The sequence below is a fragment of the Elephas maximus genome, chromosome 19 (assembly GCF_024166365.1).
Source record: "Elephas maximus indicus isolate mEleMax1 chromosome 19, mEleMax1 primary haplotype, whole genome shotgun sequence".
Classification (NCBI taxonomy): domain Eukaryota; kingdom Metazoa; phylum Chordata; class Mammalia; order Proboscidea; family Elephantidae; genus Elephas; species Elephas maximus.
In genome coordinates, this window is record NC_064837.1 from 66,367,180 (window position 1) to 66,391,829 (window position 24,650).

The following is a 24,650-nucleotide window of genomic DNA, read 5'->3' on the forward strand; positions in this document are numbered from 1 at the left end:
CCCTGACCCCTGACCACCCAGAGCCCCAATTTCCTGCTGCCGCTGTGCTCAGCTTCAAGTAGTATGTAAAGATTAGCGTTTACATTCTCGGCTTGACCCCTAAGGATGGGGCCAGGCAAAGACCCCAGAGGCATAGAGAACTCCTTGTCCCCCCTGCACTCCCAGGCATTTGTCTCTTCTGCCTGCCCTGCCCCCGTCTGTCCTCTGCCCACCTCCCCCATCCGCTGCCCCACCCCCCCACCCCGGGGAGGCTTTGCCCTGAGAGGCCTCCAAGGGCTTAATTTGCTGTCACCTAATTAGTATCTGTTGTACCTGGGAACTTTCTCTGGATAGAGACCTGGGGAAGGGGGGGGGGTGGGGGGAGAGAAGCAGTGTTGAGGCTGGGGTGCTCTGGGGAGGCCTCTGTTCTGTTCTTCCCCACCTGGGCCCGGCCACTTCAGGCCCCGCTGGCACAGCACAGGGTCCTGTGGTCAGTCCTTGGGGTGGAGGAGAGGCGCTCTATGAAACACTGTGTGTATGGTATGTGTGGGGCTGGGGAGGCACTGTCCGGGGCTCCCAGTTCTCAGCCTCCTGGGCTTGAATTTGAGGCCACCCGGGCTGGGACGGTGTGGCCTCTTGGGTCCAGACTCGGGAGGCCTGGCACAGACTCTGCCTCGGTGGTGGGGTGTCCATGAGCCTGTGCTGGGGGACAGTTCTGGGCCCTGACTTGGGCGCTGTCCCGAGGTGGGGTGGGGCCTGGCCTCTTACAAGAAGGCGCCCACGCTGGTCCAGTCCTGTAGGTCGGCAGCCAGGGTGGCATCCCCAGCCTCAAAGAGGGGCTCTGGGGGCAGGCAGCCACTGCCACTCTCGTCCCAGGGGTGCTGCAGGAAGGACGTGGCCAGGAAGGTCTCATCAAAGTCCAGGCTGTCGGCAGCCTGCTCTACCGGGGGCCCCCAGGTAGCGGGGCAGTCGATGTGGTGGCCGTGGACGGTGAGGTCCACGTCGCCGTGTGAGGCAGGGCTCAGTGGCGGGCTCAGCTCCAGGCCCTCCAGGGAGCCCAGCTCTCCATCCAGCGTGAAGATGGCCTCCCAGTCAAAGTTGCCTTTGAGGGGCTCCAGCTCACCCTGCTCCTCCTGGGTCAGCAGCAGGGTGCTGGGTGGCCTTGGGACCTTGGCCACCCGCTTGGGCAGCGGCTGCTTGCGCTTGTGCCCAGGCCTGCCCTCGCCGGAAGCCCAGCCCACCTCCCCTGTGGCCTCCTCAAACTCCCGAAGCAGCTGCTGGGCCTCGGTGTTGACGGTCAGCGGCCTGGCCCAGGAGGCGGTGCTGGGCTCCTGTGAGGCCTGACGGACAAAGGCAGGGTGGATGTGGACTGGGGGCAGCCGCCGCTTCTTGAAGGCCCCACTCAGCAGCCGCTCTGCGTACTGGGGGTCAATGCGCCAGAAGCCCCCCTTGCCTGGCTCGTCCTTCTCCCGGGGCACCTTGATGAAGCACTTGTTCAAGGACAGGTTGTGGCGGATGGAATTCTGAGCACAGAAAGAGAGCAGAAGAGAGACAGTGACCGCCAGCTCAGTGGGAAGGGCTGGTGGTGGGGTGGCACCTGGTTCTCTTGCACCCGCCATCTCCTCCCTGACGGAGGAGGAGGAGGGGAGGATGGATGAGCTGGTCTGACTGGGCGGCTGGGACACCAGCCAGGGCACGGGGAGCCGGGAGTGCAGTCGGGGGCTTTTGTCCCTGTTGCCGGGATATCTGCTTGCTCAGTCATCCGAGCCTGAGCTGCAGGGTGGCTCTCAGTGCCCCCTAACCCTCCCACCACCTGCCCTCCCTCCCTTACCCCACCATTTGAGGCCTCTGGCCAAAGCCCTCAGCTCCCCCAGGGCCTGGACCCCATCTCCAGATTCCCGGGCCTGGTTGGCTCTGTTTGTGAAGTGAGTGGGTGGGGTGAGGAGGGGGCTAGGCGACCGATGGGGTATGTGTGTGTGCGTGTGCATGTCTGTCCATGTGTGCACGTGCAGGGATGTGGTATGGGGGAACTAGTGACTTTCCTTGTTTGTTGAGCCAGCTGCTGGCCTGGGCCCTCACCCTCTAGGGCCCTCTTCGTTGATTATTACTCAGCCAATGGCATAGTGCTCATTCCTGGGCCCCAGGCTCATTCCCAGGGCCCAGGTCCGTGCCTGGGGTATGGCAGGATGTGGGTCTCTGCTTCCTTTCCCAGGGCCTAACGGTCAGAGCCCAAGCAAACGAAGGATGTCTTGGGACTGGGATGCCGTGGCCTGCCCCCATGAGGGACCCAGGGAAGACACCCTGCCCAGCCTGGGTGTCCTTGGGGGCCTGTGTCCCCAGTTAGCTTCTGATCCAGCCGATGGAAGACTCTCAGGGCAGTGTCTGTCTGGTCTCAAGCCCACCGTCCTGCCTCATTGGTTTGTAGGTACTTGGTTTGTGGAAACCATGCTGGGGGAGGAGTGGGTCTGGGGCCAGGACAGTGGGATGTATAGGTGGGTAGTGTCCCCCTGGTGAGGCTGGGATGTTTACATGGTGGCCAGGGCCCCTTGGCTGCTCTGTGCCAGGTTCTGGAGACTTGGAACATGAAGCCAGAGCGGCAGGCAGAGCCCCTGTGGAGAGCACCTGGCTCAGGTAATTGTCCCCCGGGGGAGGCTGGCTGAGAAGAGGGGTGGGGAGAGTAGAGGCAGGAAGCTGGGGCAGGGGTGGAGCGCGGGGCTGGGATGGCAGCTCTATGAAGACCCCATGCTCCTTGGTGGGGACAGCTGGTCTTTACACCCCACAGCCCTAGCCCTCCGCCGACCCCAGTGCCAGCAAAGGCCATGCCTCGCAGTGCCTGGCGGGGAAGGCCATGCCCCAGCTTCCGTTCTGGAGTCCAGCCCTGACAAACTGTCCTTGGGCAAGGCTGTGTCTAGGAATTCTAGGACTTGGGATAAGAATATTTTGTGCCCCCTCACCCCATCTCTTCCAGGAGGCTATGTTCCAGGCATTGTCTAGCCCTTGTCTTAGACTGGGCCTGCTGCATGAAGGACAAGTTCTTCCCTTGAGCCTCAACATCTGCACCCTAAGGCTCTCTGCGCCCTGAATTCTCCCTCCTCTCTCTCTGCAAGGGATGGGCAGTTCCAAGAACAGGGCTCTTTGGAGGACCTCCTCGACGGCCTTCGTCCTGCCCCCGCTGCCCCGCGACCCCGCAGTAACCGGTGGATCTGGGATGGGCGTCCTAGGGTGGGAGTGCTGGGAACGGAGTCCAGATCAGGGCATAGGGAGGGGTGGGGAAGGAGCGGCCGCCGCCCGCGCCTCCCCTACCTGCCAGGTGGGATCAGCGTGGCGGAAGTAGCAGAAGTTGTCCGTGATCCACTTGTAGATGGCCGAGAGGGTGATCTTGGTGGCCTTGCTGGCCTGCATGGCCATGCAGATGAGCGTGGCGTACGAGTAGGGCGGTTTCACATGCGGGTTGGTAGCGTAGTCCACGTCGTCGGGGGGCGGGGCCTGCATTCCCAGGGGCGCGCTCCTCGACGTGCTGGACGAAGTGGGCTTGCCTGGCGTGTGCGGCGGCCCTAGGCAGGCGGGGTCGGCCGCCAGGGGGGACCCGGGCGCTACCGAGCCTGGCACCTGGTGGTAGCCGTGGGGGTCGGCGCCCCCCGGGGGCAGGGCGGGGGCCTTAGCGCTGAGAATGGAGAACTCCTGCAGCCACTGCAGGCTGGTAAGGCTGTCATCCAGGGCGTCGGGCTCCTCTAGGCCGCTCTCGGGCGCGGCCTCCTCTGCCGGCCCCGCTCCCGGGAGGCGCAGCCAGCTCTCCGCCATGTCTGCGAGGGCTCTCCGAGGGGGCGGTCACCATCCACGGTCTGAGCCGAAGGGCGCGCCGCGCTCGCCGGTCTCTGACCCCACGGCTCCAGTTACACTGCCGCCCGGACGCGCGCGTCCATCCCGCGGCCTGAGGGCTGCCGCCTCCGGAAGTGTGAGTGGTCGCCTGCGGGGACCACAGGGGGCTGGGCACTCTCCTTCACCCGCAGGGGATAGGGTGTGTGTAAGGGGGGGGCTCTGCTCAAATCGCCCCCAAGCTGGAGAGAACCTGTTAGTGTCGGGGTCAGGGAAGCAGAAACAGTGCCCTCGGGTCCAGCCCCCGGACGTCTACCTCTCTCTCCATTTTAGAGGAGACTTTATTGGCCAAATGTGGGAAGAGGGTAGGGGCACCCCTTTTTCCAGAAGAGCGGGAAATCTGTACCCTCCCCAACAAATGGAAATTGAGCGAAGCGAAAGCAATATGACGGGGCAGGGAGTGGGAGGTCGTCAGATCCTTGAAAAGTGACATTAGAATGAGGGGGTCCCGGGAAAGGACGGCAACAGCATAGAGTTACGGGGGAGCGAGCGGTGAGTTACCCTAACTCCCCAAATGTCAGCCCCTGGGATCCCCACTTCCGTCGGGGACGGATGGGAGAGCGGGCTTGGTACAGACGACCTCCCTGCCCTTGGTCCACAGCCCTCCCAGTCCCTTACCTGGCTCAGAGCGCAGCCCGGGCCAAAGGAAGGTTCTGGAAGAAGTTCCTCCCACCCCCTGTGGCTCTCCGCCCCCAGCTCGAGGGCCTGGTCAGCGCCCCTCGTCGTACCCCCGCCCGACGGCGCCTCACTGAGCGCCCGCGGCCCCGGGACCTGCATTAAGTAGCCGCTCCAAAAGGCTTCTCCTGCTGCCATGGCGACGCTCCGCCCCCATAAACAGCTTCCGCTGTTTCCATTGGCCAGCACGTCTCCTAGGAGATCTGCACTTGCCACGCTCTCTGGCGGTAACTCTCCGCGACCTCCCTCCTCCGGCCGCGCTCTCCCGCCCGCCCAGCCCCCCGCGCCCGGCGCCGCGCCTTCCCGCCCGCGGGCCCCGAGCTCCCGCCGGAGGCCGCGAACCGCCGCCGCCCGACCGCCCGCCCTGGGTGTCGGCGGCGCCTGGGACCAAGCCGGGCGCGAGGGCGACGCGAGGCTCAGGATCGGGAACCGTATCCTCGGGGTTTTCTTTCCTCGCTTCTGGGCCGCGAGTGGCACTTTCTCATGTTTCCGCGGCCTTCCCTCTCTCCCGACCCCGAATGTCGTCTCTGGTGCCCGACGATGCCGCCTGCCGCTCATGCCCGCAGATATGTCACACCGAGGCGGGTAGGGCAACCAGTGTCTCCCGGTAAGCGGCTCCCTACCCACTCCTATCCAATCCCAGGAGCTGACATTCCAGAGGTTTCTGCGGAAGTGCTCTCTCCCCTTCCCAGGTAGCTGAGGAAGCAGAGCCGGCAGGGGAGACTCAGAAAAGCCACGGGCTGCCAAGTTGTCTTAGCGGGGTCATTTGCCCCATTAATTTCACCTACCTTTAAGCAATAGGGACTAAGGGGTAGAGGGATACCAGGGACTGTGGCCAGCCCCCCTCCCTTGCCCTGGCCTCCCTCCTGTTACTGACTTCCCCGCTCTTTAATTATTGAGGGGCTGCGTGTCGGCAGTTCTCCGGTTTAAGGCGGCTGCAGAGGGCGTGGGGTGGGGCGCCTTTCTCTGGCCTCTGCAGAGCAGCTGGGGGAGGGGGGAGCCAGAAGATGCTGCCCAGAAAACCCGAGAAACCCAGGGAATGGCCAGGTAACTTCCACCCTGGAGCATGTCTTCCCTACCTCTTGCTCTCTCCACTCCTTCACCTTTAGAGTCTCTTAAATAAAAAATACAAAGAACACCGGAGAAAACCAGACAGAACGGTTCACAAATAAGCCACCTTCCCAGTTAGCAGCTCTCCTTCCCTTGTAAGCACTTTTATTCATTTTTGAGAATCATGCAGCAATACATAAATATTACGTCCTTGATGTCCCCACTGTAGTGTGCCCATGAGCGTCCTCCAGGGAGTAAGGGATGCATGGTGGCACACACACACACACACACACACCTGCACAGAATGAGCAACCAGCATGCCAGAGACAGGTGGTCAGGATCCTAACTCCCTGGTGAGGCAGCTTTTGTGTGCGGGTGTGTGCCCAGGAGACGCCCCCCCTCCCCAGTGTGGGTGTAAACTCTGGTTTGGTGGAACTGGGTAGAAGGGAAAACAGTGGTTTGGTGGGGTCACTTGCTCCATCAGAGAGGGGCAGGAAGGAGCCCCTGGCCTTTGTGGTCAGGTCATGGGTATCCTCCAGTTAGAAGCCAAGCCCACCCCATTTTCTCTGGTGATCTGCTTTTGACATGACTGTGTCCCTGCAGATGAAGGACTGGGACAATAGGGTGGGCTCTGGCCTGGTCCCCATCAGGCTGACTAGGGGACAGGCCCTTTGCATGGGATGTTCTGCTTGCCAAAGAGCTACATGAAAACAAGGTTAAAAAAAGAAAGAGGAAATAGAAACTGAGAAACAAGGATCAACCAGCCACTTCTAACCCAGGTGTGTCTATCTGCTACTAAGGGCTGAGGAGGAGGAGTGGGCCCAAGGCCAGGCTCCCCCTAAGATTCCTTCAGGGATCTTTTACTGAAATTGTCCCTTATTCTTAGGTACTTCTTAGTGTCTTCATTTACCTTGGACAAGTGCAGACTTCACCCATATTGGGTACTACCTTTCCCATCACCAAAAATTACCAGTGTTTTTACTATCTAGAAGGAGCCCTGGTGGCACAGTGGTTAAGAGCTTGGCTTCTAAGCGGTTGGCAGTTTGAATCCACCAGCTGCTCCTTAGAAACCCTATGGGACGGTTCTACTGTCCTATAGGGTCGCTATGAGTAGGAATCGACTTGCCAGCAGCGGTTTCTTTTCTTTTTTTTTGGTTACTATCTAGAAAGTGGTTCCCCCTTCCTCCCCCAGTAACCAGCAAAGCACATTGTTTTCTGTGGGTATACCTGTTCGTGATTTTTCATGGGATGCCATATATTTGTCCTTTTGTGATTGAATTATTTCACTCAGCATAATGTCCTCCAGATTCATCCATGTTATAAAATGCTTCAGAGTCATCATTATTCTTTATAGTTGTGTAGTATGGCATTGTGCGTATGTACCACAATTTATCCTTTTATCCCTTGATGGGCACTTAGGCTGTTTCCATCGTTTTGCTATTGTGAATAATGCTGCGATGAACATAGGTGTGCATATATCTATTCGTGTCACTGCTCTTATTTCTCTAGGATATATACCTAGGAGTGGAATTGCTGGATAAGGTATTTCTATTTCTAGCTTTTTGAGGAGGTGCCATATTTTTCATAGTGGTTATACCATTTTACAGTCCCACCAACAGTGTAGAGCCTTCAGGGACCTTTCTGATGATTGTCCTGGGAGAGGGCCAAGCACATCCCGTGAGGAAGGACCCAGATCCTCAAGGAAGGGGTGACGATAATTGCTTCCTCCTAGGGTTCCTGGCCCTGTGGCTACTGTTTATTTGACTCTCCTTCATCTCAGCTTCTCCTTGGGATCCTCCTAGGTCACACCACACTGTGAATACTACCTGCAGGGAGGGGAGGCGGGTCTGTGTGCCTTGCCCCAGGCTCAGGGAAGCTCCCCACTGCCTGGTGCTTTTGGGACTCCAACTTCAAGGAAATCAGAAATGGGGTTATTGCTCAACTTATCCTGGTTAAATACAAAAGGGACTGTAAAATGTTGACGGAAATAAAGAAGATTAAGTGAAGCCTCAACGGCAGAGTCTACTGAGGTATTCCAGAGAGGGTGGACGTGAAACTCCAGGCAGCTGCTCTGATCCAGGGTTGGCTATGTCACATCTCAGTCGGGACAACAGTCCTCCCATTTTTGACCAGGGCAGTGTAGGCCATTCCCTCCCTCCAGGGCTGTAGCCACACACAAGGTACAAAGGGTCCCCTGGGCGCTGGGCTCTTTTTGAGGAAGACTCTCGGAAAAAGCCTGGCAAAGGTTTTCTAGGGTAACAGTGCCCAATACTAAGAGGGTCCACACCTCAGCCTCACAAGGAATTGCTGAATCTAACTTTGCTTCTCAAATAATCTCATGCACCACTAAATAACACCATCTTCCAAAAGCCTGTGGACAAAGTATCTCTCCAAGAGCTAGTGGGCTTCACTGATAACACCAGGGTTGGGAAGGGAGTGACTCCGCTTCGTCTAGCCTTGCTTTTTCAAGGCTTTGGTTTATATGCAGTTCCACTGGGGTGGGGTAGGGTGAGGACACATGATTTGAAGGACACTATGTCTAAATCTCTCAAATAATGTGCCTGTGGAAGGCTCCTTGAGCAGTAGGGACTCAACCTCTCCACCCATCGGGTTCAGTGGATCTGGAAGGCAGGAGAGGAAAACTTGTAGGGAGAGGGGGTCCCCCAGGTGAAGGCCCTGGCCTCAGCCATGCAGTTCCCAGACCACAGCCACTGGCCCCAGGCTGCTGCCTGGATTTAGCACAGGCTCTCCACCACTTCCTTTGGGGTTCCTGGGCACTGATTTGAGAATCACAGGTCTATACTGCTGGAAGCCTATTCCTTCAACTATTAACAGAGGGTGGAGATAGGGGCAATAGGGATAATACTCCCACCTCACAGGGCTGTGGTTAAGACGAAAGTGCTAATATATGATAGTGCCTACCAGTGCCTGGCACACAGAAGTGGTCAGAAGACGTGTATCTTGAAATGGATTCCCAGCCATTTGTGAACGCACCTGATCATAAGGGTCCTTCTTAAGGGTCATCATCTTGACCTCAGATTCAAGGTCTTCCTAAGCAGACAGGCACCAAGGCCAAGGGAGATAAGCTCTGGTATTAGGAGGAGGAACTATTTTTTCAACCAACCTTTTGGTGGCCACCACAGCTCTTGAGGAAGGAGCTCCCAGTGCTCTTTGAGGGAGGCTCCACATATGGTGCAATGTGGCTGCTCTCTTCTCACTGGAGTCATCCCCAACCCCACCCAAACTGAAGTTTTGAATTGTTTCTGATGTTCCAGAGACCAAAAATGCCAGATGGGTGTTTGTACGGAAGCCGCCAAAACTCTGAGTCTTCTGGGCTTACCCCCAAGGGAAGAAAAACGGTGCACAAGAAACAACCAGCTCCACCAGAAGATCAGAGACGTCTGGAGAGTCCACAAAGGGTCCCATGAGCCACAGTTTGAGTGACTTCAGCCCACAGGAGAAAGCAGGGCTTCTAGTCCCTCTGCAAGGGAAAGGGCCATGGTTATAGGAGGAGGCGAAGCTGGGAGAAGGAGCAGGCTGGCCTAACCATCCAGCTTTCACGTGAGGATGAGTCGACACATGTCTTGATGAGGAAGCCCAGGAGCCCAGTGACCTGGTGAGGACAGGACGGACTTCGAGGACAGCAGGGGAGCCCTGGTACAGGGCCTGGGGCTCTTCAGACAGCTAACGGACCCCACACACAGGGCCTTTCCTCGGGGTCCTCCAGGCTGCTGGATGATAAGCGCCGGTGCCGGGTGTTCCTCCGACTGACAGTGTTGTCATCAGCCTGCCAGGTGCCTGGAGAAGAGAAAAGGAAGGTTACAGGAGCCAGACCTCTGGCCTGGTCCAAACAGGGTCTCCAGCGGGCAGCCAAGAGTTCGGCCTGGAGCTGGCAGGATGTATTACCTAAACAGCTATGTGTGTACAAGCCACCTCGCATAAAGAAAGAATTGGGAGGAGGCCTCCATGGGGCCAGGCACAGTCACTGCCATGGGGGCCACTGTCAGAGAGGAACATGGAAAAGTTCCTTGTTTGTGAACTTACCCTAGGATACACACTTTTATGTCTTAATTGTTTGGTTTTGAAGTTTGCCTATATGTTGTGGTAACAAGAAAAAAGAAACTGGGTCTAGCTGAGATTTCCACCATGGACAGGAAGAGGTGGAGGGAGTGAGAACAGTATGTTAATTTGGGCCCAAGTGTTAGTGTTTGCCATGGGAACTGGGAGCGAGATGGGCCCCAGGTGAGCAGCTGCCCACAGGCTCAGGGACAGAGCGGCATACTGCAGAAGGCCAGTCTGCTGAGGGCAGCTGCCCTGCCCTCTTGCCATCTCTGTCTGTGTCTCAGCAACAGGCTGAGGAGACACTAGTCCAAGAGCCTCAGGGTCCCACAGGTATGGGCCCCAAAGGTCATCACCCTGCCCCAAATCTGCAGCTGCTCCTGTGTGAGGAAACCCAGGTTTCACCCTCCGAGTGTCTCTCCCTCATGTCAGTCCATCCGGGCTCTCGTTTGCTTGCTTCCTAATATGTCTACACTCTGTCATCACACCAGTCTGGGCTGAAGTCCCTGTTTACAACTTTCTAACTGCTTGACCTTGGGGAAGTCACTTTACTTTGAGCCTTGGTGTTCTCATCCATCAAATGGGAGATAAGTACTTACCTCATGGGATTGCTTTAAAGATTATGTGAGATAATTTGGGGGGTGGGGGTAAGCAAAGTACCTGACTCACAGGGTGCGCTCAATGCATGGTAGGAAACACAGTCCCACCCCCACCACCTAGCGCCTGGATTTCCTCCTCTTCACTGTTCTCCTGTCCACAGACTGGCTCTATGGAAGCATTTTCTACAGGACAGCTGGAGAGGTCCTTTCCCCGGCAAAGGTAGGGCCTTGGCTTCCCAGCCCTGGGGGTAAAGGCCTCACTTCTTGGGGTGGTTCAGAAGGCCTTTCCTCCTCTGGCCACAGTGGACCTCTTGAGCCTTGTCTCCCAGCACCCTCCCCTCACCACGTACACCTCAGCCCAGTGAAGTCCAGGGGCTCCCCTGAGTGCACCCCAGCCCCCTGCGCTCCCACCCCTCCTCACACTGCACAGAGACCGTTAATCCTCAAGCTCCTCCGTTAGACTGTAAGCTCCTTCTAGGCAGGGCATGTCTTATTCATGCTGTGTCTCCAGACCCTAGCACGGGGTCTAGTCCAGCATAGTGTGCACTCCATGGACGGACGGACCAACTGCAAGAGGTAGTCCCAGGGCTCACTGTATCACAAGTTCCAGGGAGTGCACTCATGACTCCTTGGGGTCAGCCTAAGAGGTCAGGCCAGCCTAAGACACGAAACCCTTTGAGGGCAGAAACACTAGGATTGGGCAGGTACCCACTGCAAACGTCCTGGTGTGATGCTACCTCCTCAAGCTCTAACAGTACATGGGAGGGGGGGACCCCAAGGGAAGAGGAACAAGATGAGCAGGAGACTCTTGGGTATCTTTCACACCCAGACTGGAGTCTGGGACATGGGTCAAAAATGCCTTTCCCTTCTAAGGGTGGCACTCTCGGTGTGATGGGATGGATACGAGGCAGTCAGTATTGCCTTTTACAGTTTAGCAACCCCAAAACCAAATGACTTGTGAGTTCATTTATAAGTTTGTTAGATCTCATACCTATTCCTCAATGTTTATGGGGCAGGACTCCGGAGCTGCGGCTGTTCAGTAGGAAAGACCAAAAGCAAATGGTAAACGAGAGAGAAGACACACATGCATGCACGAAGTAAAAGCAGCAGCAGCAGCCACATCACCACCACCTCCATCACTGCCACCAGCACGCCGTGACCGTGGGCCTGAGACGCTGTGCCGGAGGCTGGCTGGAATCGCTGAGTCTGTGCTACGGACTCCACGGTTAGTTATAGAGCCCTTAACGAGGGCTCCAAACCAGCTCCTTCTGGAACAGACCCAAGACATGGATCAGAAGTCTCTGCTCTCCCTAGCTTCCTGACACACTCTGGGGAGGGGAGATTTGGCAGCGAAGATGAGGCACCCTTCCCCCTGACAAGATTTCTAAAGGGCCCACAGCAACACCCTGCTGCCGCGTCCGTTCTCCTCAGCCTTGTTCAGCCAACCAGCTTGGCTGCGGGAAGGAATGCTGAGGGAGGCTTCCTGAGGCAAGTGCTACCATTTTGTCTGGCCGAAGCCAATGCCCTTCAGCCAGAAAATGGAGCCTGGAGATCTGAAATCCTTTGAGGGAGAAAGATAAAGGTACTTTCCATTGGATTCCCATTTTGGGGAAAGAACTAGGAGAGTGAAGAGACCTCTAGAGGTAGATTTTGGGAGCACATTTAGGGAAATTGTACACATCCCTTCCCTGAAAAAATTTAGGCCAGTGACCTCTACCAAGCCACTAAGTAAATGTTAAGGCTATAATAGTTCGTTTTTCTTTGTACAGCTTCTCTCCAGGTGAAAGAGAAACTTAATTCTGATTTTTTCTTAACATCATGAAAAACTTTCCTAGTAGCATCTGTCTCAGGTTATGAAGCTTGAGGGGGGAGGAATAAATTGAATTTCAGTCTCCAGAAATATTTTTAGGTTCTACTAGATATGTTCACTCCTGTGCAGTTCAGTCAGTTAAAAATAGATTTGTGTTTCCACTAACCGACCCAAACTGTCTTTTTTGCTTTCCTTTAAAGAACTATCATTTCTCCCCCCGCCCACCCCAAGCGCTAACTAACCTGCCACCTGTGTAATAGTCCATCAGGTTCTTTGGAACCACATCTACTTATTATGGTCTTGCAATTCTAATCTTCTTACCACCAACACCTGTCCGCTAGAACCTTCTGGAAGCAGCCTCAGAACACACCACCTGCCCAATGTGAAGAACCAGAAATTGACCCCTGGTCTTGGGGCCCAAGAGGAACCAGAAGCTTCTTAGGGGAAGAGGGGCCAGAATGACACAGGCGTCCTCTCAGCATCTCACAAAGGTGACGAGTGGTGAGGAAGGGAGCCTGAGCAGTCTGGCCACCAGCTGGGCCTCCCAGCAGAGCACCTGTGAGCGTGGGAGGGTTGTGCTCGGCACAGGGAGAGCACGGATGCTCCTCCCCTGGGCTCCACTTCTCATCGCCCTCCATGAGGAGTGTGCATCTACTTGAAACAGACTGAAGCAGAGACCACAGGCGTGAGAGGCTGTCCAGATGAGGAACTAGCTGGCCACAGGCATGAGAAGCCGAGCCACCCAACAAGTATCCTAGTCGTAAGATGGACATTTGAACTTATAGCTGGGGCTGAAGAGGCCTATTTATTCCACAGGGACCTACCAAGGTGGCAGCTCCTGTCACTGACCCACTGATACTTCCAGAGTTCTCCAGTGCTTTGCTACCAGTATGATGCTAACAGCAGAACCAGAGAAACATATTCCCCAGAGAGCAGATACTCCGACCCCCTCCCATTAAGAGCCCTGGAGGCCTCTGGTGAGAATACAGCGAACACTGAAAGGACTTATACCTGGTCTGACCCCAAATGGAAACCCAGCTCAATCACCACAAGGAAGCCCAGGGCTTCTTCCTTCCAGGCTTTGCTCCCCTCCCCCAATCCCATAAGTGGAATAAATACCAACAAGCAGGTTGGCTGAAACAATTCCCAGCAGCTCCCCCTGCCCAAAAAAGGTGGGGGTGGGGGAGCCCTCAAGGGAGGCAGGAACTTGGCTTTCTCTCCTAAGCCCAGTGTGAGGAGAGGACTAGCACAGAGCTGCCACAGACACAGGGCAGAGCTAGGGCAGAGTGGCCACTAGCACCTTCACCCAGTTATCAACCGAGGATGCCAATTGAAAACAAACCCGCCCTGTAGTCCTTGTCACAGAAGTGTCCCCATTTATTTTTGTTGGTCAGGGGTCGGTTTATTCTCACAAATACTTTTCCTGGGAACACTTTAGCATACTGGCTCCAGGCCCTTGCCGGTTGGGAATAGAAGCCTTGTCTGTAGCTCTAAGCAAAAGGCTCCCCGCTGTCTGCAAGGTCCGAAAGCCTGGTGTCAGGGGCTGAGCGGGGCAGGGAGGACACTGTGGCACAGAGGGAACATGAACTTTCAGACGCAGTCTAGAGAACACACATGAATTTGAAAATAAACCAGACAGACTCATGTTTGGCAAAAAGACGTGGAAAACAAATGGACAGACAGAAGCAAGGTAAGCAGTGGGAAGGCGGGAAGTGTACCTTGGACTGACTGGCTGAGGGGCCACACTCCCTCCCTGTGCCCAGGGTGGAGAGGCAGGTGGACAGAAACCACCTCTTTTGGCCTCACTGAAGATTGAGAGACCTGGGCAACATCTACAGGACAAACTACTAGAAAGCGGCTGAAGAGCCCTTTGAAAGGCTGGAGGATGGTCTCCCAAGAATTATAGCTGTCCTGCCACAGGCCTTGCGGGGCTGAGTCTCTGGAACCAGCGCCTCCCACACGGCTGATGGAGAGTGGCAATCCGCAAGAGGTTCCAACCCCTCCGGCCACTTCGCTGAGCGAGTAAAGCACTGGACCCATGAGGTGGCTGTTCTGAAGGTGAAATAAGTCTTCATTCTGGGGCACGTTTAAGAGGATTACAAACAACACAATGTGGGGCACAATCTAGAGTGGAACCAGGAGGGGGAATTCTGATCTAGCCCACTTGGGAAAGACTCAACTCTAAAGAAGTTGTCCTTGGAGTTTGTGGAACGAGCACGCAGAATCGGAGGAGGCCAGTGCTCAGAGCGTGATGAACACGGTTCTTTGATAAGAAGTGACCCTGGAGTCAGAGTTCAGTATCATGAGACACATTTCTTCAAATCACACCCTGATCAAATCTGAAGTTAGGGCTCCAGGGAGCGAAGTCACCCTCGACCCCTGACCTCTTTGGGATCCAAGTCTAGTATGTACAGCAAAACTGGTAACCCAAGACTCACTGGATCGCACAGCTTAGTCGCTAGCCTGTGAAAGTTAGCTTCCAGGCTCCTCTCTGATCCTAACTTAAACACATTTCCAGAGGAGCTCTGGATTCTCTTTGGAAGGGCTCAGGCTATCTTTCTAGACCCTCATAGAGAGGTGTTGTTTGTCTGCCTCAAACTTCCTGTTGATAAAAGCAAGTCCAGGCCACCTGACATGGTTCCTGTATGCTCTTGACAGAGGGGCCTGGTGAGGCAGAATGGAAGGAGAGGGGCTTTTGCTTCTCACTCACAGCAGGGGTTGCTCTTTGCAAAAAGCTCAAAGACTCCCCCAAAGCCTTATCACTTTTTCTGGGCCTTTGTTTCTAGCATCTTAGCATACCCTATGCCTTCTTCCCAGGAACTGCAGGGCCGGAGATGGGGTGGGCCAGGGTGAGAGCAGGGGTCAGAGTAGACGGATGGTCTCCCACCAAGTTCATGTTCAGCAGACTGCCACTCACCGGGTAAGCAGACCTCAGAGCACAGCTTATTGTCCAGTGCTTTCACGCTTGCGATGTCAAAGTCATTGTTATTGTCACACTCCATACCTAGGAATGCGTTTGTCCTCTGGCCTGTAACGGAGTTAATTCAGTTAGCGTGGAGCTGGCTTTATTTTCCTCTGCTTTGCTGTCCTTAAAATAAAAATCTTAAGGATGGAGACACACAAATCAAATCACATGTTAAAAAAAAAGACAATAACTAAGTAGGTAAAGAGGGGACAAGAAAGGCATCAGGCTGGGTGGGTATGTCTGTGTTCTCGAAGCCATCCTGCTCTGTGTTCCTAGTTGGCCCGTTTCCATCCATTGTTCTGCAGGGAATAAGTCAGGTCACTGAGGAGGGCCACGCGGACCCACGGGCTCGACAGGAACAGAACCACTGCCGAGGACAGAGCTGTGCCAGAGGGAGGCCGACGAGAATGAGGCTGGCAAAGCTGCTCCTGTCCACGCCTGTGTCTGTCTTTGGTGCGGGGCAGGTGTGTTTATGACCATAACGCTCTGCAAAATGAGTAAATACGTCTGACAGCAGTTAATGGTCTCAGGTTCCCCAGTTCTGCTTATCAGACCGGAATCACCACATTTACAGAACTGAGATTTACTCCTGGTTGAGGCTTAATTTATTTTGTAATTTCGAGTATGTTTTAAGTGATTGACATTTAAGAGGTGAAGGGGAATGTTTTAGAATTTATTTTTTCAAGCTTCCCTTTTTTTCTTGGTGAAAGAGAGAGGAGAAAGCATAAATCCACGTGTGGGCTATGGCATGTCAGGGGAACAACCCACAACCCTACATGTTTTAGGACCAGGTATTTTATGGGGGAAGCGACAAAGGTGACTCTGAAGTCCTGAGCACTGGGCTGATGACCCTCTGAGACCCCTCTTGGGTTGGTGGGCACAGCCTTAGTGTCATCCTTGCCATCAGCCGGCCAGGTGGGAGTCGTCAGGTCACATGCACTGAAACCCCCCAAGCAGCGGCCAGTGCTAAAGCAGAAGCAACTAGGCTGACATCTGCAGATGAGTCTGCGTCCAGGCTGGGCCCCAAGTGCCTTGGAGGTGCCCTTCAAGGGAGGCACCTCGGAGCAGCAGGGGGAGCAAGTCTGGTTCCAGAACACCTGGGATTTCCTTCCTGGGGTGAGTTTCCCAGCCCCTCTTCTTCCTAGTTCCTCTCTCTGCAGGCTGTTCCTTCCTTTCTAGCTTTACTGGAAACAAACTTCTTCCAGTAAAGAATTAAGGCCTGAATTATGGTAAAGAAACCATTCCAGCAGCCTACAGAGCACCTGCCTGAGCTGAGCTCCTAAAGGAACGTGTGTCTGCTGTCTTGACCACCTCTTTAGTGTGTCTGCTGGCTCCTAAATCCCTCTTCTACAGCAAATGTCAACAGTTTTTGCAACTGAAGCGAAACCAAACCGACTGCCAAATAGTCCTTTCTCCACGTGGAAGAAACTGGCTTCCTGCTTCTACTAACCGCCAGGGCTGCTAGAGTGGCACCGCAGGGCTCAGCTGAAAAGCTGCAGCAGGAAGGGGGTGAGGGGAGGTCCCCGAGAAGCTTCAGGATCTACTACACGTGAACACAGAACTGTGTGTCTTCTGCAGCATCCTCATCCTGACAACCTGGGCTCTGTGTCCCAGAAGAGCTGGGAAGTCCCTGAGACCATTGGGTATCCTGCTATGATACGTCATCCAGGAGACAGCCTTCCCCCAGCAACCACGCATTGAGCTGTGCCACTGAGTCACACCCACACTCCTTCTTCCCCCTTTCAGGAGCACCCAAGAAAGGAACATAAGAAGGAGCAAAGGACCAGGTCTTTTACCCTCTTCTCGCGTGGGAGATCCATCCTCTTCCTCTGGAACGTCATTTCCCTAGGACAGAAGAAAGATGCTCTGGGTCTACGGCAGTCAAGTGAGTCCAAGGATCGGCTGAAGATAGGGCTGATCATCTTCCTGGTGCCTGACTCCAGGTGTACGTCACAAGTATGCACTTCCCACTAGGGTTTAACATGCCACAAGGCTGGACCCTGGCCGGCTAGACTGTGCTCAGGAAGGCCCGGCTGGCTGATAGGGATCAGGTCTGAGCCACATTACGGATGGAGACTTGAAGTGGTCTGCCAGGAATACCCTGGTTATAGCTTAGCTGATCATAAAACTTCAGAAATCCCTTAGGATCCGAAGCCCTATCCAAATATTCCTGTGAGACTATCCGGCTCAAGAGAAAGTTCCAGTGCCCCTGTGAGCTGGGTGCTCCCGCAGCACTTCCCACACCTCCATCAGGGACTTCCCACACTGCCATCCTGCCTCCCCCTGGGTGGGGTTCAGGCAGAAACCATGTCACTCATGCCTTCATGTCCCCAGTGCCAGGACGTATCTGCGACAGGGTCGCCTTGTGTCAATACCACTAAGTGAACGAAGGACACATTCTCCAGGTCTGGGGTCTGGCATAGGAGCCCTGGTGGCCCAAACAGTTACGTGCTGGCTTAGCTGCTAACTGAAAGGTTGGTGGTTTGAACCCACCCGGCAACTCCGAGAGAAAAAGACCTGTCCATCGCTCCCGTTAAGATTACAGCCTATGAAACCCTATGGGGCAGTTCTACCCTGTCACATGGAGTCACTATAAGTCGGAATCGACTTGAAGGCACCCAACAACAACAACAACAGGGTCTGGCATGGAAGAGTTACCTGCTGAACTCCCTTCAGGCCTATCACTGCAACCACAAGTCAGGGTGCCCTCTGCTGCCCTCTAGTATTTATCCCACAGCCCTGGACCTCAGCCTGGGCCACTCTTGCTTCCACCACATCTCCCTTTGCTGAATCCAAGCATGCCACTTAGGAAGGCTTCGAGTCACAGCTCTCCACCCTTGGGTCACCCCCAACCAACGCCAGGAGCACTACCTCTGCATCCTGCTCTTCGGCTGGGAGGTCAACAAGGTTGACATCTGGAGATTCCAGTGGCAACGTCTGCAAAACAAAGATCAAGGGCTCTCCTACCAAGCTCTCCTGACAGCAGAGAGCACACCCAAACCCAACGCAGCTTCAGTTACAAAATTGGTCCCAACGGGCTAAGACGGTATTTCTGGATACAGGAGAGTCCACAGAAGGAATTCCTGGAGTGAAGCACCATTACCTTGCTCTCCCCAGCACTCCTCTGAGTGCTCTGCAGAGCCCCTGGCAGACCTTTTACAGGGAAGCAAGGTGATTCCTGTCTCCCTCCCCTTACCTCTCCTTCCTCTGATGGGGCCCTACTGGCAGCCTGGGGGGAAGGGAGAGCCTCTCCCTCTTCTTCTGGGCCAGGGGCGATGTAGGAGCCGCCGGACATGGAGGAAATGGTGTCAGTGCTGATCTGGGAGTGCTGGCTCTGGGAGGACGCCATGGACATGACCGACTGGGCCAGGCTGCTGCTGGCAGGGTCTTTGGAGACAAGAGTCGAAGGGAACCCCATGCATCAGTACCAGGCAGGAGACTGGCGTCGCACGGTTTCTGTTAGCTTAACGGGGAGCAGTGCTCTCTCCCTGCGCACAGGCAGCCAGGAGTAGTGGCCTTACCTTGCCCTACCTACAAAAGGTTTGAGATTGAAGGCTTTCCAAGACTCTGTGACTTTACATTTCAGAGCTCAGAACTCAACCTCAGGAACCAGAGTTTTGTTTTTCCTGCTCATGTTACAGGAAAACCTTACAGTAGGGCAGGATTTAAGACCCATGACTCTTACAGCTCAGACAGACCGCCCTCTCATCTCAGGAGAGCAAGCCTCCCTTCCCTCTCGGGGGAGGGGGGCCTCTTCATTCATGCAACTTGGGTATTAACATGCTGCTCCCAAGCCCACCGCTCCCCGCTCCCTCAGGTACCTTCTGGGGAAGAGATGGTGGATGAGAGAGGGGTCCCTGTGCAAGACGACTGGTCAACAGCTCCTGACGAGGACAAGGTCAGATTCTCACTTTCTGGAGTCTCGCCACATTCCTGTGGGGTGGGGGACACAAGGGGAAAGTGAGTAAGCTCAAGGCAAATGTGTGGAGGAGGGGTGTGAAGGAAGGGCTCTGTGAGGATGAGGAGGAAAGGGGGTGCTGGGAGCTCAGGGACTGAGTGACACTCAGAGCCCAGCCAGCTGCTCTTCCTTCTGTCATCCCTGGCCTGAACGGCGTCTCCCAGGGGATGAGCTGACTTCAGTCAGCACACCTCCGCCTGAGGCGCAGCAGCTGCCGAGGCTCAAGTGACACAGGTCACCCAGCAGCTGGGACATGGGGACATCCAGTGGCGTCAGCAGGGTTGGTGTTACCTAGTGCGGTAACTCATGGTATTACCCGCCCCCATGCTAATTACCACAATATTGTAGCTAAAACACCAGGGAATTTGACAAAATCAGCACTATAAAAACACAGGTAGCAACGAAAAGAACAGCACGTGCTTGTGGCACAGGAGGACAAAACCACGTGATTCAAAGTCTTGCTGTAATTGGGTAATAACAACAGCTCTGACCAGAGCGCATTACAAGGTTCAAAAAGTAAAAAGTTATAGCTACAGGGACATTTTTATAAAAAATAATAAATTTCTGCTGAAACACTGCACAAAAATGTTATAGACAGTCATTTTGGTGTCACCCCCTCTGACGGTGTCACCCCCTCTGACGGTGTCACCCCCTCTGACGATGTCACCCCCTCTGACAGTGTCACCCAGTGTGGGCCACACGCCCCTGGTGATCCCACTGGGGACACCCCAGGTTTCCGCAGGATTATGAACTGCTTTCCTTCTGAAGGCAAAAGAAGAGACACCAGCAGGGGCCCCGCCTGCTAGGCTTGCCGATTGGATGGGTGTGAGTTCAAGGTCGGTCCACCTCAAACATACACTGCCTTGCCTCCCCAACCACTCCTCCCACTTCTGATCCTGACCCCCACTTGTCAGTTACCTGGACACAAGGCCTTACCCAGACTCAGGCAGGGTGCAAAGTGGGGTCGAGTCTATCTCTAAACCCATTGCTTTTCTCCAGGCGTTCTTTTTCAGCCTGGCTCAGGTATTGGCTCTTGCTTGGTGAACTGTTTCCTGCCCCTGGTCTGTCCCCTGGCGAATCCCCTCCCCCCTCCCTCTCTCAGGTGGGCCTTGGTGAAGCAAGGCTCTCCCCATATCACTGGTCGGCTCAAAGCCCGGCTTCCTGCTCTGCGCCTGGGCAAGTACTGTCCCCTGGAACATTCCTCTTGCCTTTCTCCTCACGTCTAACCATTCTCAAGATTCAGCGCAAATGCTACCCTTAGCACTTTTTCTGATTTCCTCCACTTAATATAATCTTTCACATCTCTGCCACAGCACTTTATTGTCCTTGTTTGGGGTGCGCTTATCATTTTCTGTAGTTAAAATTCATTCACTCAACAAATACTTAAAAACCAGTTGCCGTGGATCAATTCTGACTCATGGTGACCCCATGTGTGTCAGTAGAACTGTGCTCCATAGGGTATTCTTCAATGGCTGATTTTTTGGAAGTAGATAGCCAAGCCTTCCAAGGTACCTCTGGGTGGACTCAAACTGTACCACCCAGGGACTCTGGAAACAAATATTTACTGAGCAGCAAGTATGTGCCAGTATGAGGCTGGTGTTCATGGGCCATGAGCTCCTAATGACAGGAACCATTTGATTGTCTTTCTCTGCTCCACTGTACTTCGCCTTTCAGAGAACCCCGTGCTGTCGAGTCGATTCCAACTCATAGTGACCCTATGGGACAGAGTAGAACTGCTCCATAGGGTTTCCAAGGAGTGGCTGGTGGATTTGAACTGCCAACCTTTTGGTTAGCAGCCGTAACTCTTAACCATGGTGCCAGGAGGGTGTATAATAAACCTCTCTGGTTAATCAAGTCTGGGAGGGATGCATGGGGAGAAATCCCAGTCTTTTCCACTCTACCACGCTGGCCTCCCACTGGCCTCTGTGGGGCTCCAAGAACACCCTCCCTCAGAGCTCTTTCCCTTGCTGTTCTTGCTGCCTGGAAGCCTCCTCTCTCAGACATCTGCACGGCTCGCTCTCCCACCTCCGTGGTCCCGTCCCTGGCCCACTCTGACCCTGACACGCCCATTCTCCCTTATCTAAGAACTATCTGACACACATTTTTTACTTACTGTCTTTAATGCCCAACCCACCCCAATTGGCAAGAATACGAGCTCCACGAGGGCAGGCATTTTGTAGTTCTCCCGCTGCTACTATTCTCAGCACAGAGAATGTCCTTACTCGCTGCTGCTGATTCAGCTCTTGACTCGTGGTGACCCCATACACAACAGGACTGGATGGGAAGCCTCCACTGACAGACGGGTGGGTGGATGTGCATGAAGGTGCACTGGCCGGGAATCGAACCCTGGTCTCCTGCATGGAAGGTGAGAGTTCTACCACTGAACCACCACTATCTAGCACAGAGAACAGTGCCTGGTAAATAATACAGGCTCACTGCCTTGTTGAATGAATGAATCTAACGAAACCTCTGCTGCTACCCAGAGGGCATTAGAAAGGTGTTTGATGAATGAATGAAAGCAGAGGACCTGATGAGGCACGCAGGTTGGAGGAAAGTGCCCGGAGCCCAATACCCAAGAACGGGAGAAAAGTGCACGTTACTTCTCTGAGATGGTGTGCAGACCGCCTCTGAGGGAGATGCATCTCAGACTCGCTGTAGGAACGCTCGTCTTCCTCCTCGTGCAACACAGAAGAATTCTGGGAAACGGACCTGTAGAAGGCAGGCGGGTATCTGCTGTATCCAATACCTACCGCAAGACCAGAGCTCCACCTGTGCTCTTACTAACCACACTTCGCGGAGGAAGACAGCTGCTGGGAGGATTAAGGGGAAACCAAACCTTAACGATAGGGAGGTGGGAACCAAGTAGTGGAAATGGACTGAGACCTCTTCTGGGGGTCAGAAGGTCTCCGTTTTAGCTTTAGCTCCTTCAGTAACTTGCTGTCTGAACTTGGGAAAAGACACTGACATTTTCAGGATCTCAATATTTTCATCTGTAAAATACCTTCCTGCATTGTACCACAGAAATATTATGATTTGTGCTAAATTGGACTTAAATGTTCAAGATCACAAAGTTCCTTCAGCCCTCATACTAAGTGATGCCCCCCAGCGCCTGAGTGACCTTCATGGTGCTTCCACCTCCACAGCACTTAACCTCCTCTTCTCTTCTATCCCCATTAAAAAAAAAAAAAGTACTTATTTTAAGAGATTTGTCTAATCCAAATTCTCCTAAGTACCCATGTGCCATCTTGTTTTCCTGTCTTCAGAGATGGGATTCCTTCCCCTCCAAAGGCTAACCTCAGGTCTTCAGTGAGACTGAGACATTCTCAGGAGATCCCAAGGGTCTACCAGGCCCTGGGGATCAGGATGTGAGCCAGCACCCAGGGGGTGAAAGATGGGCTGAAGGTGTCTCACAAAGAATTCCAGAGTCAACGTTGTTGAGAGCTGGCACTCACTTGGAGAGACTCTTTTTGAGGTTGAGTCCCTGGCTGCTGCAGTCTGACAGGCGGTCGAGGGGGGAGAGCGTCCTGACAGGGGGCAGATGACCATCACTGCCATAAGAAGGCAGCATTCCTGAGAGGTGGCCATCTCCAAGCATGTGAAGTGGAGGGACCGCTGGGGATGGTGTGAGGGGCCCGTTGAGGGCCTCCAGAAGAGACACCACTTCATAACCTGGTGGAACGTTCTCTGAGGACTAGGGGAACCAGAGACAGGTTGAAAAATTAATTAAAATACTCTTCTTCTTGTGGCATGCTCATGTTTCTTACTGTATACTGGAAAAGTGTTTTCTTTTACATCTGGTCTGGGTGCTGGCGAAGGCAGCTTCTGTACTAGAGGCAGAAAAAACCAAAACCAAACTCACTGCCGTCGAGTTGTTTCTGACTCATAGCGACCCTATAGGACAGGGTAGAACTGCCCCATAGAGTTTCCAAGGAGCGCCTGGCGGATTCGAACTGCCGACCTCTTGGTTAGCAGCTAGAGGCAGAGGAAAGATAAAACGTCAAAGACTGCATGCTCCTAGAGCCTGCTTACGGAAGAGCTTTTTCTTAATGTTTATTTTTTCTGATTATGATAGAAATACATGTTTATCACAGGAAATTTGGTAAACACATAAAAGAAAAAAAATCACCAATAATCAAACCGCCCGACAATGATAACGTTGGTTAACATTCTAGTGTATTTTCTTGCAATTTTTCCCTCTGTACTGTTTATATAGTTATGATCCACTGTAAATAATAACTGCTTATTTCACCAAACATTAATATTTTTATTTCTGAAACCTCTTCATATATGTCCTCTTTTCTCAAATAACATGTTTCCTAGCTGTTCTATTATTGTTGCTGTATGCTGCCGAATTGATTCCCACTTATAGCGACCCCATGTGGCAGAGGAGTACTGCCCTACACGGTTTCCTAGGCTGTAGTCTTTATAGCAGCAGATTGCCAGGTTTTTTCTCCCATGGAGCGGCTGGTGGATTCAAACTGCCAACCTTTTGATTAGCAGATGAGTGCTTAACCACTGCACCACCACCAGGGCTCCTACTGTTCTCCTCGTGCTGGATATTTAGTTTGGTCCCACGTTTCCTAGTGTAAACAATGCTTTGATGAACATCCTTGTGCACAAATCTTTCTTTTCCAGATTTCTTTCTTGCTATGAAATTTTTAGACCTTAGATTATCAGGTATGGATTTCTAAAAAAAAATTGAGTGTTTGGTGAACATTTACACAGCAAATCTGGTTCCTATTTAAAAATTTCTATACATATCGTTCAGTGACATTGCTACATTTTCCACATTGTGTCAACATTCTCCGTATTTCCACTCTGGTTGTTCTGGTTACATTAATCCAGCTTCTCTGTCGCCCTGATCTTCTCTGCACCCCTCCTGTGCTTTAGGGTAAATGCTGACCGTTTGGTCTCAGATAGACGATTTTTTTTTTTAAAGGAGCACAGTACTCATAGGTGATACTGTTTATTTTATGAACCAATCTGTTATTTAGCTGAAAGGTGACTTCTAGGAGTAGTTTCAGTTCAAGGTTGAAAGGGTATCTCAGGGCAATAGTCTTGGGGGTTCCTCTAGTCTCAGGATGGATATTTTTAAGGCTCTTGATATATACAGCTGTTTTTTTGTGTGTTTGTCTTTTTTCCCACCCTAAAAATGATCTACCTAGTTACACTCCTATTAGCAGTACCAAGAGCCTATTTGATTGCTTCTCTGCTGGCATGGAGTGTCTTTAAATTTTTGTTCAATTTGAAAGGTGAAAAATGGCATCTCATTGTGATTTGCATCATTTTTATTTTTAGTGTGGCTGGACTTTATTTTTCTATGATTGTTAGCCAGCTATACTTCTGAGAATTTCTTGTTCACATCCTTTGCCCACTCATCTACTGTTTTTTTCATGTTTTTTATCCACATGAGCTATCGAAGATGTTAATTAGCCTTCCCTCTGACATATATGTTGTGAATACATTTTTAAAAAATCAATTCATTGTTTTGCCTTTTAATTTTGGTTGCTTTTCGACTTCTTTTGAAGTTTAAAATTTTTTATGTAGTAAAATGTACAGGTTCTTTTCTCTTTGTCTGTAGTTTTCCATTGCTTTTACGTTTCAAGAGTCCCCTCCATCCAAAGTCAGCTAAAGAGTCATCTATAATTTATTCTCAGTTTTTAGTGTCTTGTTTGGTTT

General features: G+C 53.1%; 2 protein-coding genes across 4 annotated transcripts in view; both read right to left on the reverse strand.

Annotated features, from left to right (window-relative positions):
• Nucleotides 1-261: 261 nt before the first annotated feature.
• FOXJ1 (forkhead box J1) lies at nt 262-4,581 on the reverse strand. Of its 2 annotated transcripts, none has more exons than XM_049859834.1 (3): nt 4,474-4,581; nt 3,283-3,946; nt 262-1,502 (listed from the first exon to the last, which is right to left on the reverse strand). In XM_049859834.1, exons 2-3 carry the CDS (start codon nt 3,778-3,780, stop codon nt 744-746), a joined length of 1,257 nt encoding a protein of 418 aa, XP_049715791.1. In that variant the 5' UTR covers nt 3,781-3,946; nt 4,474-4,581; the 3' UTR covers nt 262-743. The 2 variants fall into 2 exon arrangements, with proteins under 2 accessions (XP_049715791.1, XP_049715792.1); XM_049859835.1 differs by having other exon boundaries at nt 3,283-3,977; nt 4,474-4,577.
• A 1,044-nt stretch (nt 4,582-5,625) lies between these two features.
• Nucleotides 5,626-24,650, reverse strand: part of RNF157 (ring finger protein 157) — an 88,952-nt gene continuing 69,927 nt past the window's right edge. Inside the window, exons 12-20 of one of the 2 annotated variants that reach the window (XM_049859036.1) lie at nt 22,424-22,662; nt 21,572-21,680; nt 21,194-21,325; nt 18,835-18,946; nt 18,210-18,400; nt 17,885-17,950; nt 16,810-16,858; nt 14,966-15,076; nt 5,626-9,378 (exon numbers count right to left, since the gene is read on the reverse strand). In XM_049859036.1, coding sequence (XP_049714993.1) covers nt 9,257-9,378; nt 14,966-15,076; nt 16,810-16,858; nt 17,885-17,950; nt 18,210-18,400; nt 18,835-18,946; nt 21,194-21,325; nt 21,572-21,680; nt 22,424-22,662 — 1,131 coding nt within the window. In that variant the 3' untranslated portion in view covers nt 5,626-9,256. The remainder of the gene's footprint in view (nt 9,379-14,965; nt 15,077-16,809; nt 16,859-17,884; nt 17,951-18,209; nt 18,401-18,834; nt 18,947-21,193; nt 21,326-21,571; nt 21,681-22,423; nt 22,663-24,650) is intronic. The other variant, XM_049859037.1, reaches the window with a different exon arrangement.

Excerpts from the sequence above, each read along its gene's own strand:
- FOXJ1 (XM_049859834.1), bottom strand. The coding sequence starts at position 3,780 with ATGGCGGAGAGCTGGCTGCGCCTCCCGGGAGCGGGGCCGGCAGAGGAG. Across the intron at positions 1,503-3,282 it reads ACGCTGATCCCACCTGGCAG|AATTCCATCCGCCACAACCT; the intron begins GTAGGGGAGGCG and ends TTCTGTGCTCAG.